Source organism: Spinacia oleracea, chromosome 5 (genome assembly GCF_020520425.1).
Source record: "Spinacia oleracea cultivar Varoflay chromosome 5, BTI_SOV_V1, whole genome shotgun sequence".
NCBI lineage: Eukaryota > Viridiplantae > Streptophyta > Magnoliopsida > Caryophyllales > Amaranthaceae > Spinacia > Spinacia oleracea.
In genome coordinates, this window is record NC_079491.1 from 40,618,101 (window position 1) to 40,635,820 (window position 17,720).

General features: G+C 36.8%; 1 protein-coding gene across 1 annotated transcript; it reads right to left on the reverse strand.

Annotated features, from left to right (window-relative positions):
* Positions 1-7,146: 7,146 nt before the first annotated feature.
* On the reverse strand, positions 7,147-12,443 carry LOC130462050 (calmodulin-interacting protein 111-like). Its single transcript, XM_056830390.1, has 8 exons — positions 12,388-12,443; positions 12,219-12,311; positions 12,037-12,117; positions 8,907-9,331; positions 8,406-8,486; positions 8,081-8,271; positions 7,815-7,996; positions 7,147-7,399 (listed from the first exon to the last, which is right to left on the reverse strand). Exons 4-7 carry the CDS (start codon positions 9,229-9,231, stop codon positions 7,958-7,960), a joined length of 636 nt encoding a protein of 211 aa, XP_056686368.1. The 5' UTR covers positions 9,232-9,331; positions 12,037-12,117; positions 12,219-12,311; positions 12,388-12,443; the 3' UTR covers positions 7,147-7,399; positions 7,815-7,957.
* Between the last annotated feature and the right edge of the window lie 5,277 nt (positions 12,444-17,720).

Consider the following 17,720-nt stretch of genomic DNA (forward strand, 5'->3'; position numbering starts at 1 on the left):
GTTTATCTTATTAAAGTCATGAAGCATTACATCAAAAAGATCTCCCGGAGTAGATATTTCCGGGTCTAAACTATTTTTGGGAGGGGTTAAAATTTTGCTAGGTTCGGACTCGGAGTCAGACTCAGATTCAGACTCTAATTCTTCGTACATCGGACCCTCTCCCGCAGATATCTTGAACTTCATCCCACGAGCATTAGTCCATTTGAAAGTCTTGCGCGACCCTCGTTGGATTTGGTCATCTTTTGAGGGTGATGGAGCGATCAATTTACTAGGATCGAACACTTCATCTTAGAGATCTAATGCCATAATTCCTGTTTCATTCTTCGCTCTTTTCTTTTCTAACCCAAACAATAGCCCGAAAGCATGTGAGTTGGGAAGCGTTTTTGGCATAGCACGATTCTTTGGGGCGAGTGGCCTTTGAGAACGTAAAGGGTCGTGTTCCAGAGCATGCATCTCTTGGGTTTTTGCGACCTCTAGGTATAGATGTTCGGGATATGCTTCTTCCATCGCGTTCCTTGATGGCTATCACGGGTAGGTATTCAGGGGCCCTGCATTATTGTTGTGGTGTAGGAGACACATTAGTTTGTTTCGTGACTCGGTTTTTAGACATTTTATGACTACCCTTAAGTCGGACTAGTATATTTGGACTGCTATGTGTGCACTTTGAACTCTTTATATTTTCGAAAATCTTTGCCCGTGTGACATTCATAGTTACTGACATGTTCGGTTTTGGTGTCGAACATTGTCGTCGTAGGAGGCCTATCAACGACACAAAGAGTTATTTATTTATTTTATTTTTTTTGAAGTCGCTTCTAGAATCGAGTGCTTTTTTCTTACGCCCTCGTAGCAAAAAAAAATTTTACGAACGATTTTTTTTCGTGCTACGTATTTTCCTCTTGCGCGGGCACCGAGGCTGCTGCGCCTGACCAGAAGGCCAAGCAGCAACTTCAGCGCCCAGCTAAGGGCGTGAGAAATTCTGGCGCCCAGCCAGGGGCGTTGAAAATGCGTCCCTGGCTGGTTCTCGTTTTCTGTTTGCGTCTACTTTTGTTTATGCGACTTCGATTTTGCGTGCTTGCCTAATAACGTCATTTACGCGTTGTGCAGCGTTTGTGGGATTCGTTACAGGCCATCCCGAGCGTCGCTTATTTTTGTGGCGATCGTTCGGGTTTGCGGAACACGTGTTTCGGTATAACTCTTTGGAAAATTGGTTTATGAATGTTTGGGCAATTTTTAAGGTCGTTGGTTTTTCTAGGACAGTTTGTCACACACAATCATATATTTCGCTACACATAACTAACATTCCATCATGAGGCAATAATAATATGTCATGTAGTTTATGATAGGCTTCTATGGGTAGTTATTTGCGCCTGGCTTGGTACCGCTTCTATCGTAGATCCAACACATGCCCCGGTCGAGGTAGTGTCTTCAGCAGACAAATTTCGCTCAAGAGGCCAACTTAACCCGCAAGTGCAAGCCAAGGGGGCATGCAGGCGAGAGGGACCTAATGGGCGAGCGATTGGGTTTGGGACGGGTGTACTACTAGCGAAAGTGCCGAGTGGACAACATTCGAAGCGTATGCACCCCCCGGTTGGCGATGGGTATCCTTAGTCCCAACTCCCGAGATGAAACACCAAGGCAGCCAAGATTCGTTATGCGGTTCTGCCCGTTCACATTAATATGCTGATTTTCAGGTCGTCCCAACTTGATTGGGAAATAAACGCGGGGTAGGATCGTTTCACCCTTCGGCTATTTTGATTACCTACAAGCACGAGTATTTCCTTCACTATCCCCAGCGGAGTCGCCACTGTGAGGGGGTCGGAAAAGCACGAGGCTAATGCGTGACCTCGTCCCTCGTGGGTGTGACGCTTCTTTTTGTCAAATCAAGTGTAATTGGATTTCCTGTGAGTTTACACCCAATTGACTAGTAATATAGGAGTCGCCATTCAGTTTTTAACGACAATGAAAAAAACTGACAAAACCCGGTTATCGTGACATAAAAGGAGTGCAATTATGTTTGACCACGACGGCCGTAGGTTCCCTTGTGATCCCTGGTGGTGGGGATCGCTCAACGTACACCCGCAAGGTAGAGATTGAGGGTTCAGGGGACTGTAACTACCGAGAGGAGTACTCGCTCTTCGATAACTCCAGAGGCAGGATATCCTTACTAGCTCAGCATAAATAATTGAAGGGACATGCGTTAACTATTAAACTAATCTGAGTTGATTTTATCAATATGCAGCATATAGTACTAGATCGAACGCGGTTATCTGATTTAGATTGTTTCAAGGGACCTAGCATGATAATCCAATTTCCCAAAAATATCATATTTATTAAGCGTGATCGAACAATCAGATTTTAGTTAGTTTAACAGTTCATAAAAGAACGAGGAAAGAAATTAAACCATGGAAAAGGGACACATTACGACGCACCCTTGAGAGGTGCGTCACGGTTCTCAGAAAACTAACCACTTTGACTTTACTATTTCTCCTTTTATTTAACGAATCTCAAATTATGGGACGGGATACGTTCTGTTCGATTTATGGATCGATTGCGACAGAACACGTGATCAGTTTTGCAGCGTGAGGCTTAGGCTTAGGGGTTTAGAGTCAATACTCAGAATATAATTGTGTGTTGTGTGTCCTTTTCACGTCGAACTTAAGGGTCTATTTATAGGAAAGAGTTCATGGAAAGATAGAATTGCAGAACTCTAATCCACGAGGAATTAGGAAAAAACACGTACCAGGTATTTTCAGCGCCCAGGCCTGGGCGCCGAAGATTTCGGCACCCAGAGCCAGGCGTTGAAAATAGGGTCTAGGCTGTTTTTCTTAGTCAGATTCGGATTCCTAGAATCCGGAGTATTTGAGATTTAATTGAGTCCTTTGGCGCGTATTAACCTTGCGACGGGATGCGTCTGGGCCCGTTACGAACTCTAGGCTCGTTAGGATTTTAATTAACACGTGACTCTTACTTTCGAATCATATTAGGAATAGGATTCTCTCGCAATTTCTATCTCATTTAGGATTTATGTTGGAGTGCAACACCTAATTCTGACAGGTTTCTATCTTTCATGACTTGCCACTTTTAACAACTACCCATTACGGTAGTTACTATTTTTAGTAGGTTTCCATAAATAGCAGGTTTCGGGTGAAATGAAAAGGGGAATTGAGATTCGTTATTTTATAGGAGATGCGTTGTCAAGTGGAGATTTACGTTCTCATCATCGAACCTTCCCTTTCGGGAATGGGGACAAAAGTAGGTGTCTACAGTGAGTCAGTTCCTTTTCATTTTAAGAATAAAGCTTTGTCATATCTACTTCGTTTAAAATCATTTTTTAGAAGGATTTTAGATAATATTTCGTACCACGATCTAGTAGCTTGCCTTAACCCATGGAGAGCTTTGTCATGCTTATAGATGTGATTTAAAAATTCATTTCAGAAACGGGAGGTTGTTCCACATAGACGTTCTTTTCTAAAAATTCATTTATGGAAACACATTTGACGTCCATTTGGTACAACTTAATTTCTGTAAAGGCTGCAAAAACAATTAAAGTTCTTATAGTTTCTAATCTAGCAACAGGAGCAAAAGTTTCTTCGAAATTAGTACCTTCCTGTTGATTGTAGCCTTTAACAGCTAACCTTACTTTGTTCCTGACTCTTGTTCCATGTTTATCAAGCTTGATCCTGTACATCCATTTGAGTCCTATCCCCTTCTGGTTATTTGGCTTGATTATGGAGAGGAATGCATGGAAAGTACAAAAGTTCCTGAGTTGATATCTTGTCTGAATTCCTCTTTCAATGTCGCTGACAATCAGATCCATTGGATGGGAACTCTGTTGTTTCCATGGCTTAGGTTGAGATTGAGCCACAGGAACATTCAAACTTTCCTCAGTTACTTTTGTTTCTTGAGTTCCTTGAGATCCTCGAGTTCCTTGTTCCTGTTGAATAATAGGGTGATCCTCAGGAACAGGAACTTCTGGATCAGGAACTCTAAGATCTTGTTCCTCTTGAATAGGAACTCCCTGATTCACTTTGATTTCTTGAACTCCTGATTCAGCTGTCTCTTTATGTTGTCTAGCTAGAGAAGTTTCCTCATTGTTATCTGTGAAGTGAATCAAACCATTTTTGAAATCCTTCTGTTCCTGAACTTCACTAGTTTCATCAAGCATAATATGTACATGTTCAACTCTTTTAAAAGAGTTTTTAATAGAGGTGTTCCTGCCAGGCAACTCAAAGAACCTACCTTGTAAATAAGATCTAACATTATTTAGGTAGGTCATGTATCTTTTACTGGGTTCCAATGCCTTATTACTTGAGCCTTTATTACGCTAAGATTTTTAAAAACGTCTAGAGTTTCTATCAATAATTCCACTAATTTATTTTTAGACAGAGATTGAAGAGTTGAGGAACTTACTTCACTTGATGGATCTTGGGTTGATTCATCGATCTTTTCCATAAGACAAAGTTTTTATGTTTCTTCTAGTTGATCCTCATCTTCTTCTGAATCAGTGGCTTCTCCCCAAGCTGCGATCATTGCCTTCTTGAAGTTGGGTTTGGCAAAGGTAGATTTGTTGAATCTTTCCTTGTATTGATCTTTTCCCTTGCCTTTTCCCTTTTTATTTCCCTACTGAGGGCAGTCTTTGATTTGATGGTCAGAATCACCGCACTTGAAACATCCTTGGTCAGACTTGGAACCACTTGGTTTTCACATTGAGTTCCTTCCTCTTAGATTTCCAGGTTTAGAGTTCCTGTAAAATCTTTTCATTCTTCTGATCAACGTAGCAGCCTCTTCTTCATCGGGTTTTGAGTCCTCTTGTTCCTCATCCTTGAGAGTAAAGCCTCGGTTCTCAGGAATAGCTGCTCCTAGATCTAATTCATAAGTCATCAAGGATCCGACCAATTGTTCAATGTTGAATTTAATGAAATCCTTCGTTTCAAACAATGCAGTGGCCTTGGTTCTCCATCTATCATCCTGTGGCATGCTCCTTACGATCTTCCTAACCTGTTCATCAGAGAGAATAATTCTTCCAAGAGAAACTAGCTCATTAGTAATGTTAGTGAAACGAGTAAACATTTCCTGGATTGTTTCTCTTGGTTACATTTCAAAACGTTCATATTTAGACATTAATAAATCAATTTTAGAACGTTTAACCTCGTTAGTTCCTTCATGAGTTATTTGAAGGAGATCCCAAATTCGCTTTGCGCTCTTGCAACCCATAACTCTATTATGTTCGTGAAGTCCAAGGCCGCAATGCAAGATTTTCACAGCCATTGCATTGATTTCAAATTTCTCAAAATCTTCCTTAGTAAATTCAGACATAGGTTTAGGAACTACCTCATTTTGAGCATTGATCGTTGTTACCTCGAAATCGCCGACTTCTATGACTCGCCAGACTTGACATTCTCTGCCTTGATATAGATCTCCATCCTGTTCTTCCAGTAGGTGTAGAATTTTCCATTGAACATTGGAGGTATTTGAGTGGAATAACCTTCCTCGAGTTTCTCGTAAGCGTTCATACTTTCCAAGAACTTTTTCTCAACAGGGTTTCCTGTGTTTTTGTGAGATCCTGCTCTGATACCAACTGATAGTTCAGTAGGAACACTTGACAAGAGGGGGGTTGAATTGTTTCTTGGGAACTTGGGTAAGTTTCTTGCGGAATTTAAACAATAAAGAAACTGTGATCAATGAGCGAAGAAATATATGAAACTGAGGAACCTTCTTGATCCTAATCAAGAAGAACCTCACAACTCTTTTGTATTAATGTAATACCTCTATTACAAATACACTCTTTAATTCGAGTTCCTCTCGAACATGAGTTCCCCACAGCAATCCCCGTCGATTACTGTGCTCCTCTTTCTCACTCTGACTTAACTCTAAGTCGCTCTTTCTCTCTTTGACTTAACTCTAAGTCACTCAAGGATCACTCAACTCTTAAACCCAAAATACAATTTGATATATAACTCTAGTACGTAATAAAGCTTATGGCAATAAGGAACTCAAGGAACACTCTATTTTGTAAACTGGTTCTTTTAAAACGTTTAAGCTCTTTAAGATATATTTTGTAGAGATCAGTTGTGTTTTTAAAAGCAAAAACTCTTCTCCTTTTATAGAGGAGTTTTACCTAAGGTTGGATACCCATGTTCCCCTCAACCACCCACTAACTATTACTGCTCAGTAACATGTCATAGTTGGAGAGAAACAGGGAGACCAAATCAAAACACTACTTGCACGTTTAAATGAAAATACTGGGGAGAGTTTTAAGGATCATGGAAAATCTTTTGCTTGAGAAACAAGGAGAATGTAAATCGGAATCCTATGTTTATATTTATTAATTAAATTCATTTTATTTATTAACAAATATTTTCTTGTTTAAAACTCTTCTATATTTACAATTAATATTTTCATTTAAAACGTACCAAAATATTTATGTTTCTTTCGTTCCAAACTACGTCACTACAAAAAAACGCGGCACATTGTGACGCTTTCTGGGTCAAATTGCGACGGAAAATTGTGTCGCAATTTCACATAGCGACGCTTTGAGAGAGGGTCGCTATTTTCATTGCCGCTATTTACCGACGCTTTAGAGCGTCACAATTTGCAAAATATCTATGTATTTCGCCGCCACTATTTGGGATATAGGGACTCTATAGATAGTCGCAATATTTAGACTGCAAAAAGCGTCACTATTTGCACGCTTATAGACACATTTCTCAGCCACTATAAACCATATAGAGACGCTTTAGACACCCGAAATATATAGACTCTCATTAGAGTCCCTATATGTTTACTTTCGTTCAAGTTCTCCTCATTCCCTCCAAAATAATTTAGACCCTTTGGAGCGTCACAATTTGCATCATATTATTTTTCATATATACATAATAATTTAGACACTTTGGAGCGTCACAATTTGCATCATATTTTTTTTCATATATATATATATACATAAATTAATCTAAAATCATGAATTATCTATAAAAATATATATCGACCATAGATAATCATAATCAAATACAAGTATTAACTTACTACGTACATTATCTTAAAGCAATATATATATATATATATATATATATATATATATATATATATATATATATATATATATATATATATATATATATATATATATATATATATATATAACGTCATGCTATGATATACATTAAATTAATTAGCAGAGTCTAGTCAAACTGGAATAAAAGCGATATTTTAAAACAAAAATAACTTTCTAACTGGCATTATCATTTTTTCTACAAGATAGTCCAAAACTAAATAAAAACAACTTCCTGGCTACGAACAAACTAATTACCAAGTAAACCTATCTTTATGCTAGCGTAGCTTCAAGATAACGTGTTCATCTCTTGATCTACATTTTACTATTACCACTTGAATCATCAATAATCTGCAAAGAAAATTTAATATGTCAAATATATATACAAAGCATGATGAACATATTTTAAAATCAAGGGAAAATTAACAGTAATCCTAACCAGGCTTGATCCTAACTACTAGAGGACTTCTCAAAATAATACTAACTATTAATCGCCCCTTCCCAAATAGTTCTAAGCTTGTAGCATGTGGCTTTGGTGGTTCAGCTATTAATCTCTAGGCAGCAACACAAGTCTCAGAATATTTCAGCAGATAGTCTAGAAAACCAAATAGGTTTGGTCAGATGGAAAAACGATATCTTAGAGAAATTTTACATTTTATAAGCTAATAACAGTACAAGGGAGCACTACAAGCAATCAAAAGGATTTTAAGCAGGTTGGTAGGCTGACAATTTAAACCAAATAGACAATGTAGAAAAGGACTGTTACCAGGATGATAACTCCTTTGGTCTATTAAGTTGATGTACATATGCCTCTGATGGAGACTTGGAATGTACAAGCCGCTGAAACTTGTCCGACAATTCTTGATAAGGTTGAATCTCTGATGGGTGTACACGAAGAATTGCAGTCTTTTAGTGCTCCATCTTTACTTCTGAACAATTTAGGTTCTCCTGATTTCATTGAAATATGCAAATAAAAATTACAGCTGAAAATATAACAAACGTTTCTGCAACCCAAGAACTTATACAACATACTTCAATTGCTGAAATTGCTGCTTCCCTGCAGATCGAAGATATGTCAGCACCAGTACAACCTTCAGTGAGATGAGCCAGCTCGCTTACATCAACATCAAAACCGCAAGGCATTTTACGCAAATGAACATGAAATACGTCAACACGATCTGTTTCACTAGGGGGTCCAACATATAGGAGTCGATCAAACCACCCTGTTCAATAACCGGGTCCAAAATCAGGAAAATATTTAAGAAGTTGGTAACATGCAGGATAAAGAAAAAAAAAAGTAAATTTAACCAAAAAAATTACTCATATTTGTGTATCAGAGAGAGCCGCAGAAGATCACCTGGTCTAAGAAGGGCAGGATCAATCTTGTCAGGACGATTTGTAGCAGCAATAACAGTAACATTAACTCTTCCATGTAGACCTAGAAGAAAGCAGGTCTTCTTAGGGTTCCAGACATCATATGACATGAATAAGAAAAAACATTTTCGGACCATACATAAGTCTAGTTTGCTTCACTTTTAATTGACACAATTTCCATCATTGCACCATGCCACCACTTAACATGAGGGGGCCTTAAATATACTCCAAGATTGTAGATATCTTCACATGGTTCTTTCAAGTTCACTAATAGATATTGAGTGTAAAATAAGGAAACAATCCAGTTCCAATAAGAATGCAAACCCAAAGGAAAACTGAAGAAAGGCGTAAGGGTACAGATTAAAGAAAGCAACAAAACAGCAAGAAGACAACAGAGGGTAAATAGCTAAAACAGCTTTACGACAAAGTAACACTTCCAATCTATTAAATAATGATACTGCTACTAGACCCACAAATAGCTTACCATCCAATTCAACCAAAAGTTGACTCATGACCCTATCTGCAACTGAAACACCATCACTTTCCTTTCCACGGATGACAACAAGATTGTCTATTTCATCAAAAAATATAACTGATGGCGCGTTAGCTCTTGCTTTGGCAAAAAGAGATCTAACAGCCTTCTCAGATTCATCAACCCACTTGCTGAATAACTCTGGACACTTGACAGCCAGAAAATTCAGTCCTGCCTCAGAAGCTACAGGACGGGCCATGAGCGTTTTGCTGCATCCAGAGGGGACCAAACAACAACACTCCTGTTGGTGGGCAGGTTCCAATTCGCTCGAATGCATCCTGGTGCTTTTGAGGCCACTCAACAGCTTCCATCAATTGTGCCTTCACTTCCCATGTCCACCCATCTTCCCACTTGACCCAAGGGATCTCAAGAGTTACCTGCAGAAGAAGAATGTAAAAAAGGAAAGAGATTAAACCATACTTCATACAATACTTTGGGGGTTGAATTATAAAGACCAAAAGAGATTGATTGTAAAAATGTATATGATTTAGACTCACATGACCTTCTTTCTGCTAAAAGCAGCAGGCAGCTCCCTCGACCATTACTCAACTTTCTCTCTCATAACAACCCCATGGTACTATAGAATTTTACCGGCGCATAAATCATATTATATAATTTTACCATCGCATAAACCATCCACACTTTTTGGTTTACGTTAATAAACAAGCACAAATACATAAATGCTTTCTCTCGAGCTATGTACCCCTCTCCATTGGTTTTCCATTCGAGGGAACTTGGAGGCCTGCACGGTATTGGTACAGACTGGAAAGAAAGACGACCTGATTGTGGTAGATAACACTGGCCTCACTCCAGCGCAATTGGCTGCTGAAAAGAATCACAGACAAGTTGCCTTTTTCCTTGTACGCCTTGCATTCTAAACTGGTTTCCTTACGTGTGAATTACATTTTGATATGGTGAAAATCTTCTTCATACATTCTAATGTTATGTTTATAGGAGTCGTTGATTGCAGATGAGCTATTTGAATTTTATTCTTTCTAGTAGGTCGTTGACTCTTCTAAAAATCATGTTATCTTCTCTATATCATTATTAGCCAAGGCTATGCAATGGTGTGTCAATTTGGTGAATTCAACTCGTTTTTCTGTTTGCTAGTTGCACTATCAAGGATTCCTGAATCTGTTGAATTCAAATTAAAATTTGTTTGGGATTTCAGTAATTGTTGTTTTTTCAAGTCCCATGTGTATCAGGATTGGTTTGTTTAAAAACTTAGAGGTGCTAAGAAAGTAAGAAGAGCTGAAAACGTGTACTTGTGTACCAGGAGTTGGTTTCCTAATTAGATTAGGTTTAGTCTTCTTATTTCAGAATCTTTTTAGGGACTAGGTATTAGATATGTAATTTGTTAAGGAGGTAGTGAGGTACTAGGACAGTTTATTAAGATTATTTCAGCTCTTTGCTTGTAATTTTCAGATTTTGAGATAAATATTCAGGAAATTTTTCAAAAATTCTTTTGTGGAAGGAGAGACTTTTAACTAAAGAGTCTGTTGTAAATCGGTGAGTAAAACAAGATTAAATACACTTGTGGGCCAGTGAAAACACTGAAAATTAGATCAGGTAGATTAATTGCATTTAGTGAGTGAAGCTCATATAATCAATCTAAACCCTTTCTAATTTGTACCTTAGGGGAGTAAAGCCTTTGAATTCCTAGGGTTTTGGCAGTTGAGTAAAGATTGTTATAGATCTAACAGCCTTCTCAGATTCTGCAATGTTCAGGTCAGCTGTCAACATGGCTGCTAAAACTTTTGATTTACATGGAACTTCAGGTTGTAGGTTTCTGCTAGTTGTTAAGCTACATCACCTGGGGGGGGTCGGACTTTCCTGTGAATTGGTCAGGTGCTATGCATATTGATCTGCTATTTTCTCAAATTTTTGTTGGCCACAATACCATATTGATCTGCTATTTTTTGGCTCCTACCAACCTTGTTTAGGTATAGAGTTTTACTTTGCAATTCATTTATTTTTCTAATCGATCTGTATGTTTCTTCTTGCAATTCTGTTTTGTGAGTCGTCAGTATTGCAATTCATTTATTTTGCTGATCGATCTGTAACTCTGTAAGAAAGGATTGAGATGTTTCTTGTGAAACAAAAAGGCTTTGGTAGTGGATCAACTGCAATGCTTTCTCATGGTTGATGTATTTTTCCATGACCTTAGAATCCAGATGGGAGTAGTATAAAGTGAACATGCTTGAAATATTCTGATAAAACTTAGTGAAGTAGAAGTTCTAGTAATTCAAGAAGAGTACAGAGGAAAGATAACTTGACTTATCAAATTTATTTGTCGGAGGTTGTGAAACGTCTATCAGAACAAACACAATTGGATGGAGGTTGGAGTGGAGTATGTGGTTGATCTTTATTGTCAAAATGGTATTTGGCTGGGAGGTGGGTTTTGATGGGAAACCATTGTGGATTTTGACCATGATATTTTCCTTATATAGGTAGTAGAAATACATTTGGTGATGGTAGGCATTGTTAGTTGTTATTTTATCTTTTGTGTAGGATATGAGAATTTAGTGCTTCAAATTAGGCTGGACATAGAGTGAAGAAACCACTAGCTGATCTGCATTGTGGCGGTCTGTGTGTCCGTGTGTCCCGGTCCAAATTTCGAGTGACATAGGTTGTGGTTTGGAACAGGGATAACTTTTGGAAAAGTGTTTATCACTTTTGGCTAAAGCTAATGAAAGCTCAAGAACTCAAATTTCTGATCTGATGAACATTTTTTTTTTGTGTTGTTGGTCAAGTGAATTAATCAATTCTCTTTAAGTAGCGCAACTCGCCTCTGCCCTTGCTTATTTAATCAGATAAACAAATTGAGTCAGATTTGGCTCATTGGTTTAGTGATCAGTAAGACAAAGTACTGTTAAATTATGAAATCTAAAGAACATTATATATAGTATTTTGTTGGCCCGTATATGATGTGATTTGTTAATGTGTGTGAGTTGTCATATACGAAGTATTTAACAAAATGAGTTGAGAAAACCCTATAAGATTAGGGAGTTGTGTTAAGACTTATGGATTCACAAATTTGACACAATCAGCTGATAACATATAACAAGGGTAGAAGTCTTACCGTTACAGAACGTAGATACCTCTTTTGAAACAAGTCAAACATATTAGCTTTGGGCATCTTTTCGAGTTCTTCTATGTAATCCTGTCAATTGAAAGTCGTAATGTGCAAATATGAGTAGGCCACTTCAGTGCTTGAGTATAATAATAGTCAAATTGAAAGAACCAGCTTAGAACAACTAGTACTTGAATCTCAGCAGCCTCATGGGTTATATCTGCATCCTTGCCACGAAGTTTCTGAAATGCAGCTTCAAACTCCTTTTGAGATCCTATTTTCGCCTGTATTTACTTCGATTTGATATGATTGTTCCAATTGAATTTTATACCTAATTTTGAAATGATTCTGTATGCTTACCATCCATCTTGGAGATTCTGGAATGAAGCATAAACCCAAAAGCAGAACAGCACATGCAACAAGTCCTGCATTATATGGCTAGTAAGTCTCTTGCTACAAAGTCTAAGATTTTTGTTTTAAGTAATCAAACTCAGCAATGAACTCCTTTTCCCTAATTCTTTACCAGTTAATGCTAAAGTCCTCCATGATAAAACTATCCCTATTATAAACGCCACTGAGACGCCAGTACAGATCATGACCTACAATAGGAGAAAATAGTGTAAGTCTATGCAAATACCGTAATAATATCATTATTAAAATTTGATATGGTAACTGCAAGAATTTTTAGTAAAACATGAAGTACAACAGTTACAAAAATACCTGGTTTAATGTTGTAAGTGCTCCTCGGAGATTTACAGGTGATATTTCCGCAATGTAAACAGGTACCTGTTGATTTTACCATATCATGTTGGCTAGCACTTCAATGTAAAGCTGCAAAAATGTGGCCATTGAACAGAGTTTTTTTGTCTAGAAAGATGGCATATAACTCCAAAGCATACATACCACATAGGAGAAGGCACCCATTCCATATCCTCCTGCTAGTCTTCCTATATCCAATGCTAAAGAACCCTGGTTAATTTACGAGAAATTTATAGATAATTTATTTCTCTGAAACAGAAATTCAGTACGGATTAAAGAGGTTAATAATATTTGAAGCTGAACCTTGGAAAAATATATGGAAAACCATCCTCCCACACAGAAAGCAGAATACAACTAGTTTTGGGATGTTTTCTAATTATTTTTGTGATTTTAAAGGAACTTTTCGAGGAAATTTGGGCTTTTCTTGAGGTAATTACAACTCATTGCATAACGTCATACTGAGGTAATTACATCTCATTGCAGAACGTCATACTGGGAAAATAAATGTACCTTAACTAGCAGTAGCATCTAAGTCTAATGAAATTACCTAATATCTAGAGTCTAATCTCTTGTTAACTGATTACTTTGCTTTTGTATTACTAGTTAAGGTAAATTTATTTTCCCAGTATTCACAAATATTGCAGAGTCTAGTTATATACAGCTTACCTATTGTGGGTTAGGATAACCTATCAAAACAACAATATGCATTTATATTCAGTCAGAAATCACCAAATGCAAGAAAAATCTTGGGAAATTCAACCATATAAGATGTTATAAACAGGAGTAAAATATAAAAAATCACATCCAATGAAACCACCCACAAACTAATCGGTTTGATTAATAAGAGGTCGGAGGGGGAATACCCAAAACAAATTCACGGGCCATAGTATTGGCTTTAGTAGCTAGCAACGTTGAAATTGAGAAAGATAGTAAAGCCTAAACCTTCACAGGATGCATTTGCAAAAGCACAATTGGCAATAAGAACATAAATGTAGAGGCAACCCGGATAACAACACAACATACCGCACAACAGTCTGCAGTTACCAACACCACCGCAATCGCAGAAGCTCATCAACAAAAATCCCACCCAAAACAGAGAATAAAAATTAAAGGGGTGGAAATTTAAGCTACGGTTCTTTGAAAACTCGGCCAACGCAAATCACAACTGTGCAAGTGAATTATTATTGATGATTTTGTAAAAGCATTGAAATTTAAACAGCAATTAAACAACAACATCAGCATCTCTGTTGTAATAAGCAGAAATATAAAACAACTAGAATCTATATGCAATATAAATGACTAAGAAAACCAATAGAAATTAAAAAGTAATTAAAATACAGCCTTGATCGAAACTAACTACATATTAACCCTAAATTAAAACATAAAAACAATATGTTGAATTCTTGCATAAATCTGTTAAATTGCAAGAAAATTACTATCAGTATGAATTAAAAAAAATCAAACACACAAATTCCGCAGATAAAAGTAAAAAAATAAACAAACCTTCAAGAATTTCTTGATTGAATTGGGCGAATCTATCTGAAAAAACAAACTAGCTGTAATTCTACAACCCACGAACGAATTTCTCCAGAAAAAAACACTAATTTATAGATGCTTGAGATGGTTTTGTTTGGGAAATTATGAAGACGAATTAACCAGCTGGGATTTCAATCCTTAAATATTGAGAGGAATGAGATTATTGCTACAAACTGTGGACGAATTTGAGGATTTACCGACGAAATTGAGGGGATTCCGAAAGCTTGAGCGATTCTCTAGGAATGTTTCAGAGAGCAGTTGATTGTTGAGAGTAGAGAGCAGTTGATTGTTGAGAGTGAGGGTTTAGTCGGTTGTTTGAGGGAGAAAATCGTGGAGCAGGGCGTGGGAGCAGGGCGTGGGAACAGAGTTAGGCGGGATATCTTTTTGGCGAAAATATTTGGCGAAAATATTTGGCGAAAATATTTGGCGAAATATTAACACGTGGGTTTCACGTGTTTTTTATGGTAAATAGCGACGCTTTAGTGTGTCGTAATATATTGCGACCCTCTAAACCGCCGCAATTTGCAAAGTAGTATCCGCGCCCCCAAAATCCTTGCGACCCTTTGTTACACCGTCACAATTATTCCGTCTACATATGTATCATTTTCCTGTAGTGCGTATAAACATTATTAAATACTTACATAAATCCTAAACATAATCTCATATGTTATAGTCTTCATGTTACACATTTAGGAAGCTTCACTCGAAGTCTTCACAGTTTGTTCCTTCTCTGAAACATCGAGGATCCACATAATATATGAGGATCTCGCCTTAGGAACTCGCCTAAGGATCTCGGCTTCGTATCTTGCCAAATGATTAATTATTCTTCAACGTAGTGTCTGACATGGATCAAGTGACTTGCATATATTTCACTTTGCTTAGTTTATCCAACTTAGGATCTCCCTAATTTAGCATTATCCCTCTAAGGATCTCGGAACCTATTTTGCAACATAACTTAACCAATAGTCGGGAGTTTGCTTTGTCATCATCAAAACTTTAGGGTCAACACCTTCAAAACTGATTGGCATATCCTAATTGACGTACTTTTAGACTCATTCGGCAAAGTCAAACTACTAAAATTTCTTTAGTCAAATCCGCGCTCAAAACGTGTCCTGCAAAAGTAAGGTTTCGTGGAGTACGGGCATAAATAATATAACCCCCATAGGAACGTATTCTAGTTTTGGTTTTTCTTTCTCCCTTCTCTTCTCTATTTTAGGTTCAACGTCATGTACATGAGACCTAAATCAAAGAAAGTACCCGTATTAGGGATGGGAAGTGTAGTTAATAATCCAAATACGAAGTATTAGGGATGAAGATGCAAAGAATGAAAATGAAAATGGGAATGATTAGATCGACGTTACGTGTATGCACATGCGGGCTTGATGGAAATGTGATGATTGATAATTGTTTTGCCACAATAATGAGCATGAATAATGTAACAAATACAAAGGCATGCATGTATCAGACCGGGCAACTAGGCAAGAGGCAACTTCTTCCCTGACTCGGTAACATATTAGATTCGAGAATACAATATTTATTTATAATATTTGAGTAAAATAATCAAGTATATTCGAATTAATTAAAAAGAACAATGGCATGTCTAAGACCTTTTCATCAGCTTCTGACCTTTAAATCTTTAATGGCATATTCAAACTTTATTTAATCTCTAAACAAATAGCTAGTTTGCAGCCTTTAGTTGCACTGAGAAGTTGCCGCGAAAAACAGTTTATTTATGATATGATCGAGTAATTAAATAAAAATAAGAGTCCACCAATAATATATTGTCAATAATTGATGGTTTTGTAGGTGGCAAAAAGAACATGATGCGAGATAAACTGTCGTCGTCTTCATCGTTATGCAAACACTACGTATCCCAACTTACTATAGGACTGATATTATTATATATTACTCCGTATTATACTACAATTTTTCCATAACCTCAACCCTTATTAGGTTCGGTAAAGACTTATATACATACATATTTAAAAGGGTGTGTGACTTTTACTTTAGTCCATTTGATGAACTTAGGTGTCGTGTATGGAGGTTCCACCACCATGTGTATGTGTAACAACTCTTGTTAGGTTCTGCTATTATGCTATATTAGACTTGCGTATATTCTTCTAAATTCAAATATTTAGGTGTCACTCTTTTGTTTCAATGAACTTAAATGTAACATGTTAAACTGAACTTATTTCTAGTGTAAAATAAAATTGAAATGTTTCAAATTTCAATTGAACAAAGTTGAAATAAACTAAAATTATTGGACATAAAATTAAACTGAAATTACGAAAAATTAACAAAGCCCAAAATATGGTTTATACACTCGGGTGCACAATGCTCACTGTGCACCCTATTTTTAAAAGAACATATAGTTCAAATGCAAAGAACATATCATTCATATTTATATAACATATACTAAATGAACATATAGTTCAAATCCATAGTACATATACTGCAAATATTTCATTTGTATATGTACATTGAAATCATTCTTCATGTTCTTTAGATACTCAACAAATGTTCTTTAGGGTGCACCATGAACACTGTGCACCCGGGTGTATAATCCAAATTGCGAACAAAGCCTTTATTCTTTTTTAATTATATGAAATATATATCTCAAAAAACAAATTAATGTATATTAAAAAAAATGATACAGTTAGCGAAAATTTGACAATTACTAATGGCAGGCCAACATTTATCCCTAATAACTCATGATCATGTATGATGATAAAGGATCGACTTTACTGTAAACTTTTAAATTGCCATCTGTGTATAAAGAATAGAAATGATGTCGAACCATGTTGTGTTGAGACTCGTGCCTCTGGGTCTGCTAGACTCAACCTATTAATGACGTGCTTTGGCACTACCTGGGCCCATGCACATGTCATCGTATCATCCTTACTTGTTAAAACAAAACTTAACTACTCCCTCCGTAATTTATTATGAGACACACTTATCATATCCCGGCCTAATTTATTATGAGTCACACTTTCATTTTAGTAATTTTTCTACCCCATCATCTAATTAAATAAGATATATAATTTACCCTATAACCCACCACCACATTAAACAATTCATTTAAGAAATCTTCTCCACCAAAGTTAATGGTCCCCACTTGTTTTACTTGAATAAAATATTTACCCTTACCCCACTTGTTTTATTATTTTATTTTATTCTACTTCTCTTCCTTAATACCCGTACCCTACCATATGTGATGTGACTCCTAATAAATTATGGAGGGAGTAATTATCATCTCTATTATATAAGTGAATCGTTAAGGACAATAACGTAATCATACTTTTGGTGTCCCCTTATAAGAGACTAAATGCCCCGTTCTATACAAGGATTACATTCCCTTTTATTTTCTCTCTCCTGACCAACCCCCGTGATTCCCTTCC

Coding starts and splice junctions, on each gene's coding strand:
- LOC130462050 (XM_056830390.1), bottom strand. CDS start 9,231: ATGCATTCGAGCGAATTGGAACCTGCCCACCAACAGGAGTGTTGTTGT. Junction 8,487..8,906: donor ACTTTTGGTTGAATTGGATG/GTAAGCTATTTG, acceptor GCTTTCTTCTAG/GTCTACATGGAAGAGTTAAT. Junction 7,997..8,080: donor CAGCAATTTCAGCAATTGAA/GTATGTTGTATA, acceptor CAATGAAATCAG/GAGAACCTAAATTGTTCAGA.